The sequence below is a fragment of the Eurytemora carolleeae genome, unplaced genomic scaffold (assembly GCF_000591075.1).
Source record: "Eurytemora carolleeae unplaced genomic scaffold, Eaff_2.0 scaffold35, whole genome shotgun sequence".
NCBI classification, from domain to species: Eukaryota; Metazoa; Arthropoda; class Copepoda; order Calanoida; family Temoridae; genus Eurytemora; species Eurytemora carolleeae.
The window spans coordinates 168,476-187,421 of NW_019396166.1; the positions used below are offsets into that span (position 1 = coordinate 168,476).

General features: G+C 34.8%; 1 protein-coding gene across 23 annotated transcripts in view; it reads right to left on the minus strand.

Moving 5' to 3' along the window:
- Positions 1–260: 260 nt before the first annotated feature.
- The window catches only part of LOC111696970 (uncharacterized), a 59,841-nt gene continuing 41,155 nt past the window's right edge, over positions 261–18,946 (minus strand). For 10 of the 23 annotated variants that reach the window (XM_023466799.1, XM_023466800.1, XM_023466802.1 and 7 more), the window contains 5 exons: positions 16,261–16,317; positions 11,943–13,157; positions 9,023–11,233; positions 2,839–8,232; positions 261–1,079 (listed from right to left, as the gene is read on the minus strand). In XM_023466799.1, the coding sequence (XP_023322567.1) occupies positions 2,945–8,232; positions 9,023–11,233; positions 11,943–13,157; positions 16,261–16,317 (8,771 nt within the window). In that variant the 3' untranslated portion in view covers positions 261–1,079; positions 2,839–2,944. Of the gene's footprint in view, positions 1,080–1,328; positions 1,718–2,661; positions 2,707–2,838; positions 8,233–9,022; positions 11,234–11,942; positions 13,158–13,382; positions 13,983–16,260; positions 16,318–18,946 lie in introns of those variants that run through there. The other 13 variants (XM_023466811.1, XM_023466797.1, XM_023466796.1 and 10 more) reach the window with 13 other exon arrangements.

Sequence of the window (18,946 nt, forward strand, 5' to 3'; positions counted from 1 at the left end):
GGAAAAAAGCTAACTCTAAATTTGCAACCCAATGTCGTAGACCTTAGAAATTTAAAATTATGATTTCTCTTAGATGTTGCGATTCGAAAATTTGAGATTTGGACAAAGACTCCATTCCTCTGACAGAGACAATTTCGCCAACAAGTAAAAAATTATTTTAGCTTGGTGTGTGCAGCTAATATCCGTACATTTCTTAATCTTAATTCAAAACCGTTTTTACCCCATTAAGTTTTGAAGCTTTTATTCCAATGATCAATAACTAAGTTGATATATGTATTTATTTCAACTGTAATTATCTTTTTAAGATCAGTAAGGCCCGACTGATCATAAAAAAATGATTAAACTTCTAATTTTAAATAGCATTAACACAAAGTACATTAATATACTGTACAGCAGCAAAGGATTTCTCATGTACACAATTTAGTTTAGACTATAGAGTGGTGTACACTGTACTGCAATGCATATAAACAATTTGAGAGAAAAAGTAAATATTTGTTCTCAAGTTTACAACCATTAAAGCTGCACAGGGGGTTTAAAAGTGGTTTAAATATTTGATGTAAAATATTAGATATTTTAGCCAGCTTCACTGTCAAGTCAAGTTGAAAGGGTTTGACTAGTTAACATTATAACATTAGTAAGCGGTGTGTAGTACGAATGAGAAGTATGTACAGTCAAGAAAACCTATGTTTATATATATTTATATATTAACATATATACATAGGTTTAGGTTCAGGTTTAGGCATGGGAGAGATGTAACAAATATAGAATAAAGTTTGTTTACACTAATATATATATAAATCTATACTCCCATCCCCTCCTGTAAACTAGAAACAGGAAACATGGTTGCTTGAGATAATCTTAATCTGCTTAGATCAAAGAAAAAAAGTTTTAACACATTTAAAAGCTTTAGCATAAATTATTCTTTTACGCGATTTGTAAATATTCACATTTTCACGTTGTGTAAATGATGTAGGTGTTGTATTGTATATATCCGTTGTACTGTAGTACAAACTCTGATGTGTACGATTTGTACAATTTGTAGGTTAGGCCACATTATTTCGACTCTTCTCGCGGTTGTTCTAAAAAAGCAAGAGTAAAAATTTATTCTAACAAATAAAAAAAATAAAAAAATGCTTATTCGCATTTTAAGAAGAATTCTAAAAGATTTTCAGGACATTTTTCTAAATTTCAATAAATTTTTTTTTATCAATATAGCAATCAAGATTTTTAAATAAAAATTTAGTTAATGAGTTAATTAACAATATCTAAATATAAAAAAATGATTGCAAAACTAAAAATCTAACTAATAAAGATACTTAAGGGCTCACCGTCCTACGGGGGCTTTGAACCAGGATCTTCTAGCATGCAATGGGAGGGGGGGGGGGGGGGGGGGGGTAGGTGTGCTAGTAGATTGTGTAACAGAAAATGTGAAACCAAACAAGAAAACATTGAGAAAAAAATTGTCTGAGAACTAAATCATAGTGCATGTTAAAAAAAATTGAATACCAAAAAAAAACTTGACAACTTGGATTGGATAAATGCAAATTTTGGTTAATAAGGGAAATCTAATTGAGATCGAAAAGTTTTAACATAAACAAAGATTTGGATTAATGCTGATCAGTAAAAGACTGATCATGCATCAGGTATTTTTTAGTGATAGCAAAGAGAAGAATGCAAGCAGCAAGTATCCAGAACCCAGGCTTTATACCGTCAGTCTCTATAAAAAGTTTGTGAGTAAGATCTAGAAAGGGTGCAACAGAATAATGTGTGCTCTCAAGATCTTAAAGATTTTAAAAAAAATGTTAAATTTGACTGAACGTGAGAACACAAGAAAAAAGGTTGAAAAAGAAAAAAAAGGTTCCTTGTAGCCTTAGCTGTTCATGTTGTAATACCGTACGGTACAACACAAAATACCTCAAACTTAGGTAATAACCGTGAATATTTCCCTGGTACAAATACAGAATTACTATGTACTTCAAAAATTGCCTGAATATTTACTTGATTACTCAAATAAATTTCAGAATTATAACCTTAAACCTAAACTTCATCTTTTGATTGAATTAATAAGCTATATAGATGGTAAAAGGTAGAGGATCACTGCACTGCTGCGTAAGCTTAAATATAATCTCTACACTACTAGATTAATTACAATGCAACCATAAAATAACAATATGTTCCAGATATAAAATTGATTAGATAAGTCTTGAAATCATAAATCCAGGATAAAGGAATAAAATGACGATGCTCATGGTACCATTCTCTTTCTTTTATAAAAAATGGATAAAAATAAATGGCTTTTTTCTCCGATGAAGATGGAAATTACTTAAAACAGTGGCGCAAATTCGGAAAGAGGGGGGGGGGGGCAAAATGCATTAAAAAAATCATGTAACTTTTTACGATTATGCTTAAAAACTTCCATTTTTAAATCTTTAGGGGGCCCGGCTCTACCATCTTTGGAGAGCTCTCTCCTTCATGCAGGTCAGAGTGCATATGAATAAAGAAGAATTTTATTTAAAATTTAATCAATGGCATGATAACCATGCAAAAACTAAAAATATTTAACAACTTGAACAAGAATTGAGTACATAGTTAAAAGAAAATGGGTAAGGTACTCTAGGCTACAAGAACCGTTAAAATAAAATAAAAACATAAAAATATAACCTTTAAAGGTAACACTAGGGGAAACGTAGTCAAAATCAGAAATTCCTAAGAAAAAAAAGAACTAAAGAACCATGCTAAATAAATAAACAAATAAAAATACATCAAACCAAGAAAAAGCTAAAAATTAGGGTTGAGGATAACTTTACAACAGCAGTGATGTGTTATTCTGAAAGCTACCTGGATCAGTTAGTTAGAGAGAAGATAAAGCGTCAAATTGTCGAATATGAAAATGGGAGAAAAATGGACTTGGAGGAAATAAAAAATGGGGTCTGGTGAAATAAGGTTAATTCTTGGACTTTGGATTCTTTGACAGTGGCTCGGCCGATGATAGGTCAAAAAGTTCTCTTTCATCAACAGCATCCATGGTTTTACTCTTGTTAAACTCTATTGATCTCTTCACGACATAAACCTTTCTATTTCCAAACTCATCTATTTCTTCCATGGTTTCTTCACAAGAATCATCCTTTTTCTCCGATGAGACATCACTAACATAACCTTCTCTCTTGTTCTCAGTACGTCGAGTCTGTTCAGAATAAAATCTTTTTTGTATGACCTTTTTTATAATAAGGTTACCTTTTTCATCAATCTCCTCTGTTTCAACAACCTCTTCAGATGACACAACATTTGCATGTTCTGGCTTGGTGGATATTTTCTCTAACCGGCATTCGCTAGAATCTTTGTTAAAAAGCCTAGCAGGAAGCTGGGGACTTGAATGGGAACACGTAGTACTGTCATCTGAATCTTCAAAAAGCAAGTTTCCCTGGTTTAGTAGAAATCTCCTTGCAGATCTTGAATCCTCATCATCATGCTCAAATTCATCATCAGCTACAAGGGTTTCAGATCCTTGAGATGTCATGGATGACAGCATGCTTGCAGTTGCTCTTGTATTTGTACTACATGACTCAATTGAATCTGTACTAGTGAATAACATTGATGTTGCTCCTTGGGTTTCAAATGTGTAGTCCTTGCTTCTATCTTCCTTTCCGGCCCCATCCAAACTATCCAACGATACTGTCATGTGGTCTGAACTTTTAGCATTTTCAATAGAATCTGTGGAGAAGGTCATCTTGTCTCTAGGAGTGTTTGGGTCAAGAGAGTCAGTGGATGTTATCATAGTATTTTCAGGAGATTTAGCCCTTAAGCTATCTATTGAAATGTGCATAGATTTGCCCATTATGTCAAGCTCCTCGTCATCAAAATCTCTGTCTTGAACCGAGTCTGGGTCATACTGTGTAAGGGTGCTTGCACTTGTTACAGACTGAAGACTAGTCACACTAGTAGTTCTAGAACCGTATGCTGAAGTAATTCTAGTTGGAATACTAGACTGTCGTCTGAAGGGTGACTCCTTTTGAATTTCTGGTACCGATTCATCTAAACTGTCTGTGCTAGATATGCTTGCTGTCCTAGATTCTGGCTTACCTATTATATCCGCCAGTAATATTTCTCCTACTTGCTTTTTGTCTGTTTCAAACTTTTCCACATTAGCTTGTGCTTGCTTAATGATGCTGTCAATTTCGAACAACCTATCTTCATATTCATCATCAGATTTCTGTCCACACTCAGAAATTGTTTCACATGATTCTGACTCTGAAACTTGACTTTCATGTCCTTCCTCTATTTCAGAGAGTACCTCTTCTTGATGTTTAGCCTTGGCTTCTATCAGTGCCGCCTCTGCACAAGCACTTTCAATCATTTCAAAAGACTTCAGAGAATTTAATGAACTGACAGAAATATTGTCTCCTAGACCAGATTTAGAGACTGTTTTTACTGATAAATGAGTTGGCTTTCCAGCTCCTGTTCCAGTGCCACTTCCGTTACTATAAACTTCCAGGGAATCATTGGAACCTAGAGAACCTCTACTTCCACTGCCAGAGCCCAAAGCAACTTCTCTCTCTAACCTTTCAAATTCTGTTAAACTTCCCATTGAAAGATCATCATCTCCTGATTTTGATACTTGATGGCGTTTATTTATAATTGAATCAAAGTCAGGAGTTGAAGTTAAAGATTCTTTAAATTTTTGAAGCTCTTTCATATCTTCTGTAGTGTAGGAGTATCGATCTTCTTCTTCTTCCAGTATCTGATCTAAAGGCTGACCATAACTAAAATTTCCAAATTCATCTGGTGTTTCTTCAAACTGGTTTTCAAGCCAACGCTTACCTTGCTCAACTTCTTTTTCAATCATTTCATTATCTAATTCCAGTCTACTCTCACTGTTATCATCAGATTCAGATCTTACAATTCTTCTCTTTTCCAAAGGACCACAAGCATCAAGCTCTTGGTCAAGATTATCTACTGGGGGCCAGTATTTTACTCCAAGAGGTCTGCTTACCATTGGAGGTGAACCTACCAGCAGATCATCTTCCAAATCAAATGGAAGTTTAGGAGACCTAGCTTTAAACTCTTTTCCATCATGTTCTAAGTAGTAATCATTTCCTTGAGAGGTTTCCAAGGATTCTGAAGTATTACAGGACTCAGGAGTTAGGTCCATTAACTGACCAGTTGTAAGGTGTACATTTTCATTTTGGTTTGTTTTAATAATCTCACTAGTTTCATATTCACTGTCATCTAAAACTTGTGTAAAATGTTTGGAAAATGCTAGTTCTGTTTCAATGGATTCTTCAGACTGATATTTTTGATTAAAGGGTGAAGGACATCGAACTGAAGATGAAACACCAACTCTTAACTGCATACTTTCAGAATCAAGACTACTTCGATTACTCTCATTTAATGGCATTGGAGACTTTGGTCTGCAGTAAGGCTCAAATACCTTAAGTCCATCTGAAACAGTTTCATCAATTGAGAAGGCTCTCCTTGAAAACCCAGTCTTCTGATCTTCTTGAGAGTTTGATCTACTTAATTTTTGTGCTGACAATGGTCTTGATTCAACATCTTTAAGCTCTGAATTTGGTCTTGAGTCAAATTCCGATCCTAAATCTAAGGATTGTTCTTGAGGGATAGATATCTGCACGGAATGCGCTCCCTCAAAGCTTCGCACCCGTGGCATGAAAAAAACCTGGTCCTGTTCAGTTGAGTTATCTTTTGCCAGATCTTCAAATGAAGAAGGAACTTCACTGCTTTCAGCTTTTGATGTTGTATATATTGCAGCACTTGAGGATGATGAGCTACTTTCTGTCATTAACAGCTGAGATACAGAGAGGGAATCACTTTGCTTTTCAACAGAACTGTGACTATACTGAGAAGAAATCATCTTGTTGTAAGAAGCTTCATTTCCAACTACAGTGATTTCAGACACACTAGACAATGTTAAAACACTTGAACTAAGTGTCTCTCTGGATTCTGAAAACATGGAACCAAATCTGTTCTTTCCATCCTGAATCAAATATTCTTTTTCATTTTCCTCATCCTGAAGAGATTGGCTAAAACAACATCCATCAATGTCATCAGAAGTCAATATCTTATTTTCTTGACTTTTTCCTACTTGCATTGCTGATCCATGAGATTTCTCAGTAGATGGAGTGCTATCTTCTGATTCCAAAGGACAAAAAGAGCTCTCTTCCAATGCATACTGTAATTGGTTAAAAGTGTTTGGAGTATCTGCTCCATCATGATGGGAATCTAAATCTAAACTGGATTCAATTAATGTTTCTGAACATTCAGAAACTTCCCTACTACCAAGATGTCCTGAGCTCTCAGATGAAATTACAGATCCTCTAGAACTCAAAGTTGAAGCTGCTGTAAAAAATGATGTATCTGCAGAAGAATGATCATGAGCAGTGACATATTCAGTGTTTCCAGTTGTTGAAGATTTTTCAGATACAGCTGACATAATTGCTTCAACATCACTGGAGCATGGTCTGCTTAGACTAGAATTGTTACGATCAGCTGAGTAGGTTTCGCCAGAAGAACTGTAACCTTCATGGTCTGTTCCAGACTTTCTGAAACTCTGCTTAGATCCAGAGGAATCTGATTCAGTATTTGATTTTTTTTCTCTAAGTTTGATGAAATCTTGTTTAGTGACACTTTTTGATTCCTGTTCCCAAATGTCTTCAGAAATGAAAGAATCAGCTTGTTGGGAGCTAGACAAATTTTTATGCTCTTCAAAGTTATAAATATCATCATTTTCTGTACAGAGAAATTCCTTTTCAGTGTATGTTTTACCATCATTTTCATCTGAAGTTCCATAAACATCATCTACAAAGTGTGTTCTGAAAGAAGTCTGGAATTTAAAACTAGACTCCAATTGAAATTCATGGGAATGGAGGGTAGATTCAAGATGCTTCTTCATCTCCTCAATTGTATTTTCCTCTAAAAGTTCAGTTGTTAAATCAGTCACAAGGTCTTCATCAGTTACAGAGCTTCTCCCTAGTTCATTTCTCAGTTCAGACATCATAGCATCACTTCTGGGCTCTTCATCTGTAATGTCAACGCTGATTTGGTTGTTCATCTTCATGTACTGTTCCTCTTTTTTTGAAACAACATGTGTAATGAGTTCAGCAGCAACATGGTCATACTGCTCACTTTCCTCTAACTCCTTTAGATAAACTTGAACCTTCTCCTTTGTCTCTGGAGTGTATTTAGAGTCTGGGGTTGGTTTAGGCAAGCTGTTGCTTTTTTTCATTGCCTCATATCGTTTCACAGCCTCTACTTGAACATTCTGAACTATCTCAGAAGCAATTTCTAGCGCTTGCTCTGGAGTCATAGATCTCTTAAAAACTGTTTCTTCTTCCCCTAAAATTCTTTCATTTTCTTTTTGGGTCTCAACAAGCTCCCAATCTGGTTCTTCCACAAAGATTTCTTCTGCTGTCTTAAATGCATGCTCTTCTTTGTGACTGCCAATGTCACTAAGTTTCTGAATAGGTTTATCAACTGAAAACTCTAATTCCATATTTCTGCTTTCAATGATTGCTGTGAAGTCATCATTATCACTTTTCAAGGTTGTAATGGTGGACTCAGACATAACACTATCATCATCCTCACACATAACCTGCTGTACAATAGTTTCCTTTATATTTCTGTGTAGAAGGTCAGTTGAGTTTATCTTCTGTAGCTGTTTGTGCTTTGGGATAGGTTTATATTCATTTGTATTCATAGGGTCATCTTCTTCCATGGTCTGAGTGGTGTAGGCATCAAACTGATCAGTGTTATTTGGAGAAGCTATTTCTGATCCTTCATATGAACTTCTAAATGATGTGTCATGCCTCATCTTTTCTTCCATGCTTTTCTCTGATGAACTTGATCCCAAATGTCTGCATCTAAAGGAAGGCTCTGAATCTGTGGATTTGCTACTTTCTCGTCTAACCATTACAAAATCTTCTGTAGCAGGTTCAGTGACACTAATAAAAACGCTGTGTTCTTCTTTATGTAACTCTGAGAGCCGGGTAGAAACTGTACTTTTAGATATACCCTCAAGCACAGCTTGTAGATCCTGACTTTGAGAAGTAAACCTGCTAGATTGAATTGTGTTACTTTTAAGATCAAAGGAACTAGATTGAGTAGGCTGGGAGGATTCTATATGCGTTGATTTAATGGGGGAATCTGTTTGGGAAGGAAAGGACAATTTGACGCTTTTAGAAAAGGAAGATGTTGTCTTATCTTCTTCATTCCTCAGGTCTAGCGTTAGCATTAAAAAGAAAAAAGATTGTTAGTATGGTTAGTAAAGATGGAGAGTGGTCTATATTATTCATGCATCTTACCAGCATAGTAATCAATACCAAGTAAATATATTTTATATGTTGAACCAATTTACAAGCTTCTGGTTTATTTAGTATTAATATTTGACTAAGCATATACTGTACAGTAGAGTATACAACATTCAAAGCTAAGGCTACAGTTTACACATTTAAGAATGCATTATTAAACCATTGGTTGGCAATGAAACTAACTACTTAAGTCTTAAAGAAAGAAAGAAAAATCACATAGGAAACATACAATATCTAGCATGCAAAGAAACCCCTTTTGTTGGGGCCCCGACTTACAAGCAATAATTTAATCTCTTAAATTTCCCCTTATCACTTAATTGTGAAAAAAAACATATTTTGCAAGATCAAGCTTTACAAATTAAATAAATTTTACAAAAGTGCTGCACTCAGGTCCCTAACTCGATCTCAAAAATAGATTTGATTAAATTATACAATTGACAGCAAAACAAATTTGCCAAAAATAAAATATAAAAATGACCTTACATGCAAAAAAAATAATAAGCATATTCTCAAAACAGGCATTTCAGCTGCTGATGATGTTAAGAATTCAAAATGGACCAATAAAACACAAAAAGGATATATGCCCACAGAAATCATTTCCCCAAAAAACTTCATAAATGCAAAAAATAACTCTACTAATCTGAAATAGTGTAATGGTCCAATTTTGAAGTCAGATCATTAAAAAGCAGATTTTCTGATACCTTGAGAAGAATTTATTTCCTCAGTGTTGAAGTCGGAGCTCCTAGTAAGGGGGGAAGGGGTCAAAGAAGGCAAGAACCCATCCGCCAAAGGGGAAGAATTAGATGGGGCACGACTTCCATCAACCACTAAGGGGTCAATTTCCTCCAGAGTGTTTGAATGAATGACAGATGATACAGCTAAATCTACACTCACTGTAGACTGATTTGCATGCAGGTCTAAAGTGTTGGTCATGGAGGAAGGCAATGGAGAGGAGGATGTGGGACGAGGAATGGAAGAAATGCCATCTTGGTCCATACTTAATAAAGTTTCTTCTTTGATGATCTTTTCCTGTTTCTTCTCATCTGGTCCTTCAGACTCAGAGGAAGAATCATGCACATTATCAAATGATTTGTCTGGATGGTTTTTGTCCAGAGAATCTTCATCTTCACTGAGTTCCTTTAAGTCATCTTGCTTACTCTTTAAATGGCATATGTCTTCTTCTGTAATGATATCAAAATCATCCTCCACTAAGAAAGATTGTGGACGCCTAGATCCAGGGTTTGACATGGAATCATAGTCTGATGATGTATCTGATACAAATGAATCAGGACGCTTAGCTCTAGGCTTAGCAGAAGAGGTATCATAATCAGAGGAGCTCTCAGCACCTTTATGGACTTCATCTTTTTCTTCAGTGTCAGAAGAGTCAGTTGAACTATGTTTAAATGCTTCTGAAGTATCATTCTCAATAGATCCTATCTGTTCTACTTCTTCTTGGATTTTTACAGTGTCCTCAGTTATCTCCTGCTTAGAAGACTCAGAGGTATCTGTGGAATCTTGGGTGACAATTCCGAGCTCTGCATCAGACCTAATTAAGTCAATAGAGCCATGAGCAGGAGCTATACCGGCTTCCTCAGAGGTGGAACTCATGCTACTTGTAGTTCTGTATGCAGTTACTGCAATGCATTCATCCTCCGATGAAATATGTGCTTCTAATTTCTTCATGGTTTGTTTCAAAGATGAGTGTTCATAATTATTTCCTTTTTCTAACATAGAAAGATCAGTAAAGTTCTGTCCTTCTAACCCAGAAGCAGAATTAGAGTCAGTAGATTCCTGTGCAAACAGCTTGGAGGCTTCCTCTGAGCTTGAGCTCATACTTCTAGTAGTCTTATAAGCAGATACTGCAACACATTCATCCTCTTGAGTAATATGTTCTTCTAGTTTTGAAATAGCAGATTTCAACCCATGTTCAATACTTTTATCAGATTTTTCATCAGTTTCTATCTTTTCAAAAGCTTCGATCACTTCTGATATTTTTCTTGATTTTATTTCTGCCTCTGTTAAAGCCTCTTTTTGAACTGATTCAACAATCTGCTTAGCTTTCACTTCACTGTATACTTCTTCCTCAACTTCTTCAACATTGTGTATTTCATCATACTTTGATGATCCAACGTCAGTAATCTCACCGATATTTTGAATCTCATCTTTTAACTCTTCATTTTGAATGAATTCAAAATGTTCTTCTCCTGATGATCTTTCATCTTCATCTTCAGTTTCTTTTCTGGCTTCAACTATTTTTTTTTCTTCAAACACTATGTCTTGATCAGCTTCATTCACATTGATTAAAGCTGATTGTTCAATACTTACAGCAGATTCATCCTCTGATGGCGTTGAGTAATTTCTTGCTTTCTCTGTCTCATCCTTGACAGATGCTGTTTCTGAAATATCATCGCTGACAGAGTAAAGATGCACTTCAAGAGAATCCTTTGAATCTGGAGCAGCTAAACCTGTACTAGAGCTTTGTTCCTCTTTAGATGGCATTTCATTAGGATTAGAAAAGGAATTGGGGGAAAGGAAATTCAATGTTGGGTTAGTATAAGAAGTGACCATATCATTAATTAAATCCTTACATTCAGAGTGTTGGTCCTCTGCGTCCTCTTGAATAGACTCAATGGAAGTTCTATTGTCTTCAAACTGGAGAACAGGATCTGTAGAGACATCAGGAACATCTTTGACTATTATTTCATCAAGAAGTTCCTGTTCTGTCTCCTTCAAGTTGCTAAGATCCTCCTTGGAGCTTCCGTGAGAGGAGGCAGCACTAGAAGATCTAGATGCACCTGACTGTTGTGAGGAGGATTTAGACCCAGAAGATGCTTTAGGAGATGTCGATTTGGGGGATTCAGGTTCAGATTCTTCTGAATATTCTGAGCTGGGTTCATGTTTCAGCTCCACACCTAACACACGAAACACAGAAGTTAGTGCACTGACAACATTAAAGGGACTGTTGATGTAATCTCAAGTGAATTTCCATTTTTTGAATGACATTTCTGTGTCACAACAGCACCCTTAAAAGCTTTGTCTTATCAAGAATGCATGAAATATTCATAATCTTCAAAATTTATAATTTTCAATTATGGTTTCTCTGTAAAGTGACATGCACATTTCTGTCACAGAAAAATGGAGAAAACTGTCATAAAAAAACTAGAAAAACAATTTCTTTCACATGTTTGCACTGATATTTTGCACAGATATACCACTCTTAAATGAAAAAAACATTTGAAATCACAACAACAGTCACTTTACGGAATAAATACTTTGCTTACACAAATTCTTTTGACATGAAAGATATAAAAAAATAAATATTAACAGAGTATTTATTCCTATTTAAATGATCTAAGTGAAAAAGTACTACATAAAAACTTGGAGAAAAAAATTCAACTTTTTTCTCCAAGCTATAGTTATAAATTAGTTGTAAAAATTAAAAAAAAACTCTTAATGTCTTGTCTGTCAAACATTCATATTTTCATATTTTCAAACAATTCATGTTAGCACAACAAACAATGCGTATTAGGTATGATTATGAACAATCAAATCAGTTCAAAACAGATAGCAATCTATTGTTAGTATCTTCTAAAAGGAGAAGTAGGGTAACACTCTCCTAACCTCCTGAACCCAGAATGATGTCAAGCTCCTGCCAATGTTCCTGCCCCTGCTCTTCAACTAAGTCAAACTGAATTGTGAACTGATCCTCTAAATCTGGAGGATCAAGGGATCCTGGTGGGGCAGACCATCGGTTCCGGTTTACACCAACATCAGATGAAGCATCTGCCTGACCTTGATAAAGCTCTTCTGAGCTAAAGGCTTGCTCTGGAAGCAATCTGGTTCCTTCAAATCTATCCCCAAGGTTACCAAGCAACTCTTCTATGGAAATTTGTCTATTTGCAGCAATTTCTTCCAATGCTACATGGTCATAGATTGTTTCATAAGAAGAAATTGTTTTCAGCTTCTCATCCACAGGTTTTACAATTAAATCACTTTTAAAATCAAGGTTTGAAATTTCTATCTCTGAGTAAGAACTTCTTGAAATAGGTTTAACACATAGTTTTCCAGAATTACTGGGGTTAAAGGAGTCAGAAACATCCACAGCCAAACTACTAACCTCACCACGAACTATCTTACCAATGAAAGACTGTTCTCTTTTCATAAAATAATCTTCAGCTTCCGGAGTTGTAGAAATAGTTTCCTGGTACAGTGATACTTGTTTCCTGTCACCAGGTATCGCAACACCGGCGCCTTCCATCTCTGTTCCCTCTACGGAAAGCATAGGTTCGCCTGGACTTGAAGAAATATCTGCAATGGAAACTTGAGTCAATTGACCAGGTTCCTGAAAATCATCATTTCCTCCTGACAGACCAATTACTAGTTTACCAATGATTGAGATCCCTTCAGGTTCCTCTGTATTTACATCATTCTCATCCTCAGCATTCAGAAGATCATCAACAGAAGCTCCATGGGCACTAAATGCCTCAACTGTAGTGTCATAAACAAAGCTAGGTTCACGAGTCAATCCTTGGAAAGAGTTCTCAGATAAACCACTTAATTCTCTTTTTAATCCAGTTTCCCTGGTATCAGCACTTTTATGTTCAGATTGGATAACCTCTGCAGTTGCTTTCATGATTCCAATAACTTTGCTTGCTGAATATTGTTGAGATAAATCTTCAGATAAGCATTGAAATGTTATTTCTTCAGAGTTTTCAACATTTTTTGACACTAACTGTTCAACAAAATTTTCTGTTTTTTGTGCAACACTTGTTTCCTCACAGACAGAGTTAACTTGTTCAAACTCCACATCAAGATCATCTGAATCTGAACCTTTTACTAAGAACAAATTTATTTGAACCTAAAATTCAATGTCCAAAAGTGCTCAACAACATCCAAAACAATTTAAAAATACATACAAATACAATAGGTACATTTTATTATCGATTAACCCCTACAGTCCGTCTATGTCTATGTCATCTACTTTTACATCTTCAAAATACATCCTTACAGTGCATTCTATGTTAAAAGTGAATTTACTAAAAGTACTGTGCATGGATTCACCTTGGTCAGAATTATATGTATGAACCATCGCTCCAGGATAACCTGGAGAACAGTTGGACACAGCAGGTTCAATGTCACCAATATGAAATGATTCATTGCTTGACCAATCCTCAGATTTATCCTCCAAGAAGTTGTCTTGTATGAGTTTATCAAAGTGCTCTACTGCTTCCTCTTGATCCTCTTGAGAGAGCTGGAGAGAGACAAGATTATATTCAGCAGCAGCAAATTCTTCTGAAGAGATTTCAGCTGACAAACGTTCAAATTTGTGATCTATTATTCCTTCACGATTTCTTAACTTCACATCGGCAGAAGTTTGATCTTTTGAAATATCTTCACATACATCTTTAATACTATCTCCAGTCGGATTCTGTAAACCAAAAATAGGTTCAGGTAAGTTAATGTGTTCTTCGGTAGTAAGTATCTTCTTGGTAGAATTCTCAGGTGCAACTTGAATATTCTGCTTAGAATCTACTGGATTACATACAAGGGTAGCTGTGTATTGGGAGGGTGTTGTTGTAGAAGGGATTGAAGGTTGAGAGGCAACAAAAAGTGGATTAAAGGATGAATTTGATCCAGGGATTATATATTTACCAGAATCCTCTGTACAGCATGAAATAAATTGGATGAGTTTCTTGAACTTTTCTATTTATGTATATTACAAGACCTCCCCCCCCTTCTCATCAGTAAAATTTAATGTTACCCCAACATTGAGTACCATGTTTTTTTTTCGTAAGGACAAATTAGCACAAAAAATATGAAAAGATTTAAGAAAAATGCAGTAAGGATGTATTTTGGAGGGTAAATGCAATGGTTTCATACTGTCTCTATCAGTCAGCCTTACAAATTCGTAATTTCATAGGATCTTTTTAGCGCATTTAGGTGTACAGTTTGTAATATAGCTCAGCCCTCGGTCCATTATCGATTTTCAAAAATTCAGACATGTATATTAATATACTGTTCACTCCAATGCGCTATATCATGTTCATATTAAGCATGCTTTCAAAACTAATCCTGGTTCACTAAGTATAAGTATATTAAGAAATAATCCTCTTAAAAATAGATTGAATTTTCACGCATATTGTTTACTGCACTAGTGAAGACTAAACTATTTTATCGCTTGAAATCTTTTTTCCGTGACATAAAATTAAAATGGAATTTATTGCAAATTTAACCTTATGGGTGTCCTGAATAAAAGAGTGATTAGAAGTTTTAAAGCATGTTTATGCATATTTAAAGCCTCACATCTGGGTCCTTATATATAGGTATAAGTATGGTAGGGGATATTCCTTGTTTCTGTTATAAGGAGTGTCAAAACATCAGATGAATGGTTGCTCTCAATTTTATGTACTGAATGACAAAAAATGTTTATAAGTATTATCCAACTAATAATCTGTCTTTCTAGATGTTGGTTCTAAGCCCAGAATAACGGAAGGAAATTAGTCTAAAAATCCACAATATATTATGTATATAGAACAGGGAAGAGATTGAAACATTTCTCGAAAAATACTAATCTTGAATTTGCCCTCACGAGCCAGTTAAGGGATATTTTAAATAGAAAATGTGGTTAAAGTGTTAAAATTACAATTTCCATATGCACAGGTAAAAAAAAGTTTTTTATAAACAATAAACGATAATACTTGAAAACTTCATAAATTAAACACATTTTTTAGGATACTAGAAATTCAAGGCGCTTCGCGCCCTTCTTTCTAGCCTTAGATGGCGCTTCGCGCCCATCTTCTAAATTAGTTGTGAACATGTTCTCTTTGTGTACATCGTAAAACAAAACAAAAATAATTCGCGGATTTTTACAAAAAATTTCGCGGATTTTCAAAATTTTTAAAAATTTAATGACGATCGAATTTTGATAGAGACAAATATTTGAAATTTTGATTTTTCATAAACCTTCCCTGGGGTCCCTAGATGTCCCACAAAAAATTTGGGCCCGATCGGTTCAGCCGTTTTGACGTTTCTTGGATACAAACAAACAAACAAACAGACAAACAAACAGACAGACAAGCCAAATTTATATATAGATGAAATTTTAAAAAATGTCTAGGGGACCAAAAAAGATGAAGAAAATGGCAAATTAAGGAAACAAATCTTCTAAAAATCTTGCTCTGAGGGTACAACTGCATGACTTATGATCACTAAGATTCTTAAATTCTTAGGAATAAAAATTGAAAATAAACATTTTGAATAAATAGTGTTCAAAATATTAGAAATAATTCAGGATGAGCCGGATGAACTAAGGTAGAGATAAGTTTTGTGATCCTGCTAGGAGCTGGGAAATTCAGATTATGATTTGACCGTCTTGTGATAGCAAATTTATCATTAGAATGTATCAATGTAAAGAAAGAACATCCATCAAAACCATTAATTTAAAATCTTTGCGGAAAAAACTCGGATAAAACTAAGCTTCTTTTGTTCCATGGTAAACTGGTAAAAAAACCATGAGCATGACTGATTTTAATAAATGTTGCAACTTTTTGAACAAATGTTTTGTTTGACATGATCGGTCATTGGCTACATATGATTAAGAACATCCATCATTTTTAAATGTTAACCCTCCTCATAACAGAAAAAAATTACAGATAAAAACCTGTTTAAAGGTTATATCCTTGGGCCCAAACTTAAGGATTTTAAATGTACTACACTGAACAAAAACCATCATCCCTTTTCTGGACACCCTAAACCCTAAAATTCATCAAAAAAACACTTTTGTAAAAAGCTGCAAGAGGTTTGGGGGATTAAGGGGTTTGGAAAAGATTTTTATGGAAAAAATATTTTTTGAAAAGTAAATTTATTACTAAATCTTATCTCAATTATATTTATATCTCAGTGAACACAATTCAATAAATAATTATGTATGCATGGTTACCTGATCGAGAACTTGGTTCGATTATCTCAAAGCTTTCTTCCAATGTTTCCTTTAATCCTAAACAAAAAAATATGTAAGAAAAACATCAAAAATCTAAGATAATAGTTTTAGTTTTCTTAATTGAATGAATTAATGTTTTAGTGTTTAAGTGCGCTTTTCACAGCTGTAAAAATAAATACTTTATATTATTAAGTATAAAAATCATCTACTTCAAATAGAACTGAAAGTAAATTAATAAATTGTTTAACTATGGTTTCCTAAAAATAAGAAGAACATAACTATTAACTACTAAACATGTGACAGTGATATTCTTCTTTCGGCAAAATCAACACTCAACGAAGCAAAAAAATGTACAGGGTAATGTCTAAGCTACAGAAATACATATAAACAATAGTTCTACTTGGATCCATGGCATTTATATATTCTGATACTTATATATCTACAAAATACATGTTTTATTTTTACTGTGAGAAAATTAACAAACCTAAAAATATGTATTATAAATCTAAATTTCTTCAACAACAGGAGTAGACACCTTTTTCTTCATGGCTTTTTTTCTTATCTTGTTCTTTTCTTTCTTGTGAACTTTAGAACTCTCTGTTACTGGAGAAGCAAATGAAGGAAACTGAGCTTCAGCTTTATCTATTGCACAATCTTGCATACCATCAATAATCTCATCATCAGTAGGAACTTCCTCATTCATTGGCGCTGGATCATCTTTCAGTTCAGATTCACAGATCAAAGTGTCTCCCTCAATGGATTCTGAAATCTGAAGTAATCTCCTGGTTGCAGCTGGAAGAGGCAGACTCTGGTGAGTAGCTCCATCTGGCCTAGAAGTATCCATTTCCAAGGTGCCGGCTCCAGAAAAGTCTTCTTCATCTGTTTCACCCAAAATTAGATCATTATCTGAAGTATTTATTTCCAACTGCTCAGATTCAACTTCCTCAAACTCTAAATCATCATTTAAATCTGCCAGCTCAGGTTTGAATGATGTCTTGTTTAAAGATTCAGATGCAGCTGAAGATCCCTTTTTTGGAGCAAAAACTGCAATAGTTCCTTCTAAGTCATCATGTTCCATTAAAATAATTTCTCCTGCCTCCATATTTCTGTGATTCTCAGCAAATGATGTGTCGACTTCTGATACATCTGTTTCTTCAGAGTAATCGTAGTCAATGTCTCCTCTAGATCCAGAACTGCTTCCTAGACTTTCTCGCATTGATTCTGTATTTTCCTCTTCATCACAAAATTCTTCAACTTCAGGATTAAGGTTGATGGTTACCTTGGATTCCCCTTTTATACCATCAAGATCAAAGTTTGTCTTGTGAGCTTCAATAAACTCCTCAATAGACATAAAATCATCTTCCTTGCATGGGATCTGAACATCATCAGCCAGCTCTCCATCATAAGAGTAGCCTTGGGGGATATCAATAGATGGATATTGTGGAAAATTCTGAAACAGTCGGACATTTCTCTCAATCTGTGGATTGGTCATCAAATTATTAGGAACAAATTTAGTAGGAGACCAAGACAAAGAAAACTCAGTTGCAGGAAATTTATTCTCATTTTGATGCCGTATCTTATAATAATCCATGTCAGTGACTTCAATATCCGACTCATCTGTATGTATTTCTTCATCATCTAATGGAGCACTTTTGTTGGGGGTCAATAGGGAATCTTGGGTTGAGTTAGACCTATCATCTTCTGAATCACTCAAATTTCGAAGGGAAATTCTTAATTTGCGTTTTTCAGGTGCTGATGTTTGATAGTCAGATCCTAGATCAGATATATCCTCATCGCTAGTGTCATTCTCTACACCCAAGAGCATTTCAGTTTTGGCATTCTGGGTAATATTTACCAATGAGTTTGAGGGTATCATTTTACTTTCTCCTGAGTTTGCCAAATCTTGCATAAGCTGATTGATATCATCTTTGTTGAAGCTAATTTGGGAATACTCAGTTATCCCTTCTTCAGCAAAGGACACTTCAGAATCAAGTTTTGGGACCAAATCTTCAATGATTTTTGGAATATTTTGATCCCTAGGCTTCAATTCAGAATTATCAGAGCAGCTACCTTCTTCTATTTGATCAAATGCATCAGTGTCATCAATATCCTTTGGAGGTACTTCTTCCATTTTATCAAAAGAGCTACCAGTAGAATCTATAACAAGGGTTTTTTGAGATTGATAGAAACCTCTAAACTGAGCCTTTCTGTTTCTCTTTTTTGATGGGTTGGTAGAATTTTTTTCTACGCTTGTGTTGATTAAAACACCTAAATCATCATCACTACAGTCCTCAATAGAGTTTTTCTTAGGTGGACAATATGCCATATCAAAATTCAAACTAATAGCATGACCTTTAAATCATTGTATTATACACACCTCATTACATTTTTTGAGCATGAATTAGTTGATTAATTTTATAAATAAATTGTTAGGATGTAGTATCATGTAAATATAAAAATGTTAGCCAAAACTAGAATTAGATATTGTAAGAGAAAACAATTAGTTTTAATTTCACCAACACAACCTTTGAAGTGACATTAAATTGGGCAAAGATCTGGCTTATTCATGCTAAAAAGTAAAAATTGAGACAAAAAAGCAAAAAGGCAATGTGCAGAATTAGTAGATAATTGTGTATATCTGTGAAATTCAAGCTTTTAAGCACATGCATTGGGGACTACCCGTCTA